The sequence below is a fragment of the Anarrhichthys ocellatus genome, unplaced genomic scaffold (assembly GCF_004355925.1).
Source record: "Anarrhichthys ocellatus isolate YVR2014 unplaced genomic scaffold, GSC_Weel_1.0 scaffold2117, whole genome shotgun sequence".
Taxonomy (NCBI): Eukaryota; Metazoa; Chordata; class Actinopteri; order Perciformes; family Anarhichadidae; genus Anarrhichthys; species Anarrhichthys ocellatus.
The window spans coordinates 1-8614 of record NW_022282091.1 but is presented as its reverse complement, the minus strand read 5'-3'; the positions used below and the strand labels follow the sequence as shown (position 1 = coordinate 8614).

Below are 8614 nucleotides of genomic sequence, written 5' to 3'. Positions count from 1 at the left end.
ACACTCCAGTACACGCACCAGTATACACTCCAGTACACGCACCAGTACATGCACCAGTACACACTCCAGTACACGCACCAGTACACGCACCAGTACACGCACCAGTACATGCACCAGTACACACTCCAGTACACGCACCAGTACATGCACCAGTATACACACCTGTATGACCAGTATCAGCAGCAGCATCAAAGGTAGAAATGATTGTCTTGTGTGTTTCAGGCTAAAGAGGCCATCTTGGAAATGGATTCCATATGTAAGTTAATGTTGAATGTTTGTATTAAAAAGTGTACAAATGTCCGTCCTCGTGGTGTTTGTCTGTCATGGTATTTGTCACATGAACTGTGTATAACTGAACGTCGATGTTCTCCCCTGTTCTCACCTGTAGACCCTCCCATGTATCGGTACAGTCCTGAGCGACTGAAGAAAGCTCTGTCTTGTCAGTCTGATGAGTTTCCACCAGACGGTCGTCAGGGACGACGACAGTCCGGTAAACACAAACAACTTGAACTACTTCTTGTTGATAGATGTGATGAAGTACTTCCTGTTGATAGATGTGATGAAGTACTTCCTGTTGATAGATGTGATGAAGTACTTCCTGCTGATAGATGTGATGAAGTACTTCCTGTTGATAGATGTGATGAAGTACTTCCTGTTGATAGATTTGTTTTTATTCGTTTCTGTTTTCTTCTTCAGAGCCGATCAAAGAAATACTGAAGAGCAGCAAAGGTACGACTTCACTGACACTAATACTTAATGATTACATCAAGAAGTCAGATAATATAATAATCATAATAATATTAATAAAGATCATATTAATAATATTAATAATGATATGTTTAACCAATCATCATGTCTGCTTTTCTTCTTCTGCTTCTGATTCTCCTGTTGATCAGTCATCCTGAAGGTAGGAAACATGAACTGATGTCTTTAATACTCCTCTTCCTTCCTCCTCCTGCTGCTCTTCCTCCTTTTCCTCTTCTTACTCTTCCTCCTGCTCCTTCTTCTTCCTCCTCTTCCTACTTCGTTTTCCTCCTCCTTCCTCCTCTTCCTTCTTCCTCCTCCTCTACATTGTGCTCAGCATTGTGTGTGTGTGTGTGTGGGGTGGGGGGTGGGTCTCTCTCTCGCTGGGCGAATGTGAGGAAGACCATGAGGAAGAGGAGGAGCTCTGCAGCAGGAAAGACTCAGTAGAGCAACTGATCTCGGTGTATGAGGAGGAGGAGGAGGAGGACTTCACCGCCTCCGTTCTGGCCGCCGTCTCCTTTTGGGCCCAGACTCTGTTTCCAACAGGCGTTACCATGGTGACGATCTCCTTCCTGTTTCCTCCATCCTCGCTGCAGCTCCCTAACACACTAAAGGGAAGGTCGCTCACTGCCGGAGCTCTCGGTTCTGCTCCATGAGCTTCATGTGGTGAACTAACAGCAGCTGAGCTGAAACCTCAGAGACCTTCAGTTCAGCTTTTATTAACATTCATTTAATAATGTGCTGACTATGCTGTTCTTTGCTGATTCAGATACTTTCTTAGAACTATAATTAGCAGCATACAAATAACATTTAACTAACTTTAACTATTGAATATTATGTCTCCAAAACAACAGAACCAAACTCATCTCAAAATATCAAAGTGCTTCAAATTAAATCCGATTATTTCACTCATTATTATCATTATTATTATCATCATTATCATTATTATTATAATTATTGTCATTATTATCATCATTATCATTATTATTATCATCATTATCATCATCATCATCATCATCATCATCATCATCATCATCATCATTATTATTATCAGCATTATCATCATTGTCATTATTATTATTATTATCATTATTATTATCATCATTATTATCATTATCATCATTGTCATTATCATTATTATTATAATTATTATCATTATTATTATTATCATTATTAACATCATCATTATTATTATCATTATTATCATCATTATTATTATCATCATTATTATTACTATTATCATTATTATAATTATCATTATTATCATCATTATTATTATTGTCATTATGATTATTGTCATTATTAACATCATTATTATCATCATCATCATCATTATTATCATTATCATTATTATCACTATCATTATTATTATTATTATATCAAACATGTTTCACTTTGAGGACCCGTAGTGCCATTGTGTGGTGAAGAGGAGGATTTATTCTTCTCTGGTGCTGAAGAACTTCCAGAACTACGACGGGACAAAATACAAAAGTGCTGAGAATGAAAAGATGTAAAAGCTCCAGAAACAAATGTTTCCAACTTCTGAAGATGAGACGGAGATCTGAAGAGCTTCAGGGTTCTTGTTGCTCATTCGGTCTGTAATGAAGTAATAAAGACCCAAAACAAAACCACGCCTCCTTCCTGTGGCGCTTCTTCTTCCTCTCTCCCCCCAGAACAGGATGGTTCTGTGGTTTTTGGGTTTAGATGTTTGTTTGTTGATGAATTAAAACTCTTTAAACTTTTTGTTCTGCAGCTTTTTAACATCTGCCGTCTTGTGTTTGTTGAAGGAGGCAGACGAAGGCGGAGTCTCCTCTGAAGGCTGCAACGAGAAAAATGGCCCACTTCCTGAAGAAGACGAGCCAGGTGGAACCGAACCGACGTGTGAGCCGGTAAATGATAGCACCACGGACGACTCGCAGGTTTGATACCACACGGTCCTCACGGCTAGGTCACCAGCATCCAGCAGCTTTCCTGCTTTAGTTCTTCTTCAGTGACGTAGAGCTGGTCTCAGTTCTTAAAGCTGTTCAGCTTTGTTCAAACTGATAAAACATTCCAGTTCTAATCATTCATCCCATCTTGGACTTGTCTAGCCCTCCACGGATAAGCTGCCACAAGAGAAGACGTCAGAGTCTGAACCAACTGAGATCCCTGAACCAGAACCCTCCTCCGATCCGGACAGTTTGTCTGCTACTCGTCCCGGGATCTCAGCGTCCCCTCAAAGCTCAGAGGAGCAGAAACCTGAAGGAGATCCAGAATCCACGGAGCAACCGTCCTCTGCCGCACCTGATTCAGACTCAAAGACCTTGAGTAGCGGGGAATCCTCCTCCTCCGAGGATGAGGAGGATGCGAAGGAGGCGCCGGTGAAGGAGGGTGAAGCCGCCAGCATCCTTCCTTCGTCTGTCCTGGACAAAGCTAGTGCCATCGCTCAGCACTTCACCCCCAGCATCAAACGAGGCACCCTGGTCCAGGACGACACCCGCTCCCTTGGCTGCGCGTCACCGCGGCTACTCAGCAGGACCGGCAGCAGCCTCAGCCTCAGCCCCGAACCTGCCGAAAGGATGTTGAGGCTCAACAGTATCTGTTCTGATCCTGTAGAGACCTTCGGCATGACAGATTTGACCCTGCTGTCTCCTCGGGGGGACGACCTCTTCGACGCTGACCGAGGCATTCGGCGGAGGAGGAACTCCACCCTGTCCAAGCAGGACCAGCTGCTCATCGGCAAAATCAAGAGCTACTACGGGAACGCCGAGAACAAGGATGCCACCTTCAGCCTCCAGCGCAGAGAGAGTCTGACCTACATCCCCACTGGGCTGGTCAGGAGCTCCGTCAGCCGGCTCAATAGCATCCCGAAGGATGAAACCGTCCAGACGAATCCCTCCACCTCCACCACATCCTCCGGTCTGGAGTCGAGCTCGGCTTTACCCACGGATACCTCGGGTCACATGGTCTCTAGTGACTCTTTGGACTCTTTCAGGTCTGATCAGAGAAGCACAGATCCAGAAGATTCAGAAGACAGCCGCTGGTCCAGATCTCAAAGCTTGCAGGACAATCCATCTGAGGACGAAGAGTTCAGACCTTCCTCTGAAATGATCAAGATCTGGCAGACGATGGAGCGAGAGATCGACCGATCTCAAAGCGACGGCGGAGGGCGCAAACAATCCCAAGAAGCTCCGAGAGGAACCGGCATCAGCCTCTCTGTCAAGACCTCAAACAAGAGCTGTGACGAAGAGGGCGGAGCGTCTGACCTCAACACCATCACTGAGGAATCCACGAGTCCTTCACCCCTCAGGCTCAGATCCTCCGGCGTGAGTCGGACAGGAAGTCTGAAGGACGCCCTGAAGGTGTTTGGGGAAGGTGTTTGGGCTCCGGTTCCTCGGGTCGCCCGGCTGAAGGCGGTGGGGGAAACAGCCGACAAGGACTCGAACCAGCTGGACGACGTGGACAAGACCAAGAGCAAAGTCCTCAATCTAGCCCGCCAGTACAGCCAGCGGATCAAAACCACCAAACCGGTGGTCCGACAGCGGAGTCAGGGAGTCCTGATGGGCAGGAGGACTTTATCCTGTGTAGTGGAGGAGAAGGAGGCTCCAGGTACTGTGATGTTTGGGTTCTGCTCCTCAGATATCAACCGTCAGGGTCCGCCATTGATTTTCTGAATTTGCACAAATTAACAAACTTCATTTTAATTCATGACACAAGTCACTTAAATACTGATTTAAATGAGCAGTAGTTAAGTATTTAAAGAATATGAGAAATTTAAATTGTTCCAAATTTTGGGGATTTGAGGAAACATCATCAGGGAGTTTATGATAAAGATGTAATATTTAATTAAAAAGGAGTAAAAGTGAGTGAAATAAAAGACACATGGTGGAAGAAAAAGACCTTTAAGGATTATTCTGGTTTGCTCCTAGTTAGTTATTGGGCTAGTTAGTTGGTTAGTTGACTTAGTGAAATCAAAACATCAAAAACGGATATATTAAACATTACATTACAGTCATTTGCTTTTATCCAAAGCGACTTACAATAAGTTTCCATTCACACACTGATGGCAGTGACACCTGCCTATCACATTCTATCACATTACAGCTACGGGAGACATTTTGGGGTTAAGTGTCTTGCTCAAGGACACATCGACATGCAACTAGTGGAGCCGGAGCCGGGGATCAAACAGCTGATCCTCTGATTGAAGGACGACCCTGCTCTCCACTTAGCCACCAGTCGCCCACCAGCACAAGCTGGTAGTTTTATCAGTTCTGATAACGTTGTGAGTCCAGCGGGTCCAGAACCTCCAGCAGTCAGAGGATCAAACAGAATGCAGTGAAACTAAGACTCAATAAAGAAAAACTGGAATAAAAATGTAACTTCTCGATGTTTTGTGTTCTGCAGGTAAACCCAACCAGACTCTGCTGGTTTCTCATAACCAGGCCACCTCTCTACCGCTGAGCCCCGTGGACCAGGTCCAGAGTCTTTCCTGCAGCTTGGCGGTCGTGGATCCGGGTCGAGCTCGCTCCCGCAGTCCTCTGAACCCCCTCAGCGCCCCCCCTGCCATCGAGGGCTTTGACTGGCCCGATGTCCGAGAGCTCCGCTCCAGATACTCGGACCATGGCCGCCCCCAGCAGAGTCCCGTCGGCCGGAGTCTCTCCATCCCGGAGCAGATGTTTGACGGAGGTCTGAGGAGGCGCTCCAGCTGCTCCTCCAGCCTCCTCCTCGCCGCTGGGGCTTCTGCCGAGGTTCCCTCGTACGGCCGGGACGCCGGCAGAGAGGAACGCAGGAAGCGTCTGCAGAGAGCGAACTCTCTGGACCCTCGGCTGAGCGGAGCGCAGAGGACCGAGCTGCAGAAGCTCCAGGACCAGGTCGCTATCGGAGACCACGACGGGTACTACGTGGCGGCCGAGGCGCCGCTACCAAACGATGAGGAGCACAAGATCATCGTGGTGGAGAAGCTTCCAGAGGCTGAAGAAACACGAGAAGATGAGGACGACAACTACATCCAGATCCGTTCACCCACCAGCAGGGAGAAGATCTCCATCATGGCCGTCATCGACCGCTGCCGCGTCTACCAGGAGTCCGACGAGTACAAACAGAGGCAGGACGTCAAAATGAAAACTGAGCTCGCCGCCGCCGCGGTGTCATCCTCCAACCGTCGGGACGATGAACCGCAGACCGCAGGATCGAACTCCGGACCGAAGACAGAAGCCGGTCAGCAGAGCGGAGTGAAGAATCTGAGAGAACGGTTCCAGAGCCAGAGCTGAAAAAACCTCCAACGAATCAGAACTTAATGAAACTAGAGATATGTAAATACTCATGTTACAGCAGACAGCAGACAGATTATTTACTGAGATTATGAAAGAATCATTTTAAGCATCATTTAAACTTTTCCAGTGTTTAGATGACTAAATGCCTTTTTATGTAAAAATCCAACAAACAACAAAGCGTCCTCTGGAATTACAAATATGTAAATATCTTAAAATGACCTTCAGTCAGAATAATAGTTCAAAGTTATGTGGTGAACCGGCTTATATAATATAATATAATGTAATGTAATATATTATATTATTATATATTAGCTTATTGTATATTATATTAGCTTATTGTATATTATATTATAATATATATATTAGAGTTACAGCAGAGACTGTCTAAATCAAAGCTGAGGATTCCTGCTGTCAGTGAACTCACCACTAAACAGTCACATTTCTAACCTCACAGATTCTTTTGTGTATATAAAGTTTTTAGAACATTTTTAGAAAAGAAACAAAAGGGAAACAAGAGACGTTAGACTCTAAATGAAAACACACTTTAACTTTAACACCAATGACTCGTGACGTCACTCGAAAATTCAAAATAACGTTAAAGCTTTACGTTCACGAGTCGCCTCTGAATTCAAGAGAACCATAAAGAACTGACCGATACCAAAGAGGACTTAAAGGAAGAACGTAGAACCTGGACGGACTGAGAGCTAGCTTGTTAGCATACAGCTAGCTCGTTATCTAACAGCTAGCTCGTTATCTAACAGCTAGCTCGTTAGCGCGTTAGCTAACAGCTAGTTCGTTAGCTAACAGCTAGCGTGAATGTCAGGATGTTCTTCTGATAATTAGATGTTTTAAAGACGGAAACAACGTTAAACGTTCTTTTAAAAACCCGCTCACATAAACACGGACGCTAATAATCGATCAATAAAAGAGAACTTCTAAATAAAATATTTAAAAAATATAATCTCCTTCATGGTTCTGATATTCTTTCATTATGCAAATTACCTAAATAATTTCACCCTCCGTATATAAATTATGGTGAATTTATTCATTATATTTTAACGTGTTGATTTCTATATTTTTGTGCCTTTTTTAGTTTTTCTATTTTTTGTGAAGTTTTATTTACTTTCTTCATGTATTTATTTCCTCATACGTTTTGTTCTCCGTAAACAAAAGTAACACCTAGAGCAGCTCTATAGAGCAGCTCTTAACCAATCGATTCATTTTAGCACCTTGCTCGGTGGCACGCTGGCACATTTGGGACTCAAACCTGTGACTTTCTTTTTAACCACTGTTGCGCACCATGTTCCTCCTATTTATTTCACCTGATGTAGAAACAATTCTGTTGTCTGTATTTCTATAACTGTGTGTGTGTGTGTGTGTGTGTGTGTGTGTGTGTGTGTGTTGTACACAGATGTTTGTGTCTTCTGTTCCTTATTAAAGCCACTGAGGGTCAGCAGTGTTTGATTATTATATTATAAATATTATCTGTGACTTTTCGTCTAAATCCACATGAAGCTTCTTCATCTACAGAAGTTATCAGATATTAAAATACGTGACATGTCATTAAATAATTAACACCAGCTGAGGTGATGCTCTGCAGACAGCTGAGGTTGTGAGGTCACACACCTTTAGTCTTAATATAATGTAACAACACACATGCATCATATCATACAGTGATACTTTACATGTAGAACTTTAGGAAGCTAAGTTAATGTACATTAATGGGACATGAATACATACAGATAGAGAAGAAGAGGAGGAGCTCAGTGTATCCTAGGACGTCCTCAACTAGGGGCGGGACCGAGCTAAACCTGAGCCAGGCCTAACGAGACCAGGTTGTTAGTTTACCGAAGAGCCTCAAACATCTACGTCAGTGCTGTAATGAGGCAACGTCAGAAGGGTATCAGAGTTTTATAGATACTAGAACTCTTATCTGTACTTTGTTTATTATTTTGTGAGAAAAAATAATTAATTCAGAAAAGAATCCACATCTCTTACTTGTGAAGGTTTTATTGTTTGAGTTCTACAATGTTTTCTTCTCTCTGATTGTGATGTGAGTCTCACGCTGTACTGAGCCGGAGACAAAGAGACAGAGAGACAGAGACAAAAAGACAGAGACAAAGAGGCACAAATACAAAGAGACAAAAAGACACAAATACAGAGACAGAGAGACAAAGACAAATAGACAAAAAGACAAAGACAGAGAGACAAAAAGACAGAGACAAGACGTTTGAGACGAGGACGTCGCACTTATTACTTATGTAATAATCATTACATCATTATTACATCATGATATAATGATGATTATTACATAACATACTATAATCTGTAGAGGAACTAAAGCTGTCAGATAAATGTACTAAAAGTATTTTTACTACAGAGATGTAGTGGAGGAGAATACTTTACCGTTGTACTTCAGTGTAGTACTTGAGAGTAAATGTACCACGGCTCTTCATCACTCATCGTTCATGTGACCGAACTCAGTGTCACATCAGATCGTCACTTCAGCTTCCTGCAGTTGGAAAGTTCACGCTTCAATAACATCATCTTTATCCTCATCCCAGCGTCCTGACACACACTCAGCTCTACTGTATTGAAAGCAGAGACACAGACTGAAG

At 43.6% G+C, this 8614-nt stretch overlaps 1 protein-coding gene across 3 annotated transcripts; it reads left to right on the top strand.

Annotated features, from left to right (window-relative positions):
* The first annotated feature begins 158 nt into the window (after positions 1-158).
* On the top strand, positions 159-7449 carry LOC116378152 (pleckstrin homology domain-containing family G member 3-like). 3 transcript variants are annotated; one of them, XM_031839970.1, is made up of 8 exons: positions 159-256; positions 389-490; positions 697-729; positions 897-907; positions 1143-1301; positions 2532-2633; positions 2835-4332; positions 5128-7449. In XM_031839970.1, the coding sequence occupies exons 1-8, from the start codon at positions 244-246 to the stop codon at positions 5991-5993; spliced, it is 2784 nt and encodes a 927-aa protein (XP_031695830.1). In that variant the 5' UTR covers positions 159-243; the 3' UTR covers positions 5994-7449. The 3 variants fall into 3 exon arrangements, with proteins under 3 accessions (XP_031695830.1, XP_031695829.1, XP_031695831.1); XM_031839969.1 differs by having other exon boundaries at positions 2532-2663; XM_031839971.1 differs by lacking the exon at positions 1143-1301 and having other exon boundaries at positions 2532-2663.
* The last annotated feature ends 1165 nt before the right edge of the window (positions 7450-8614 follow it).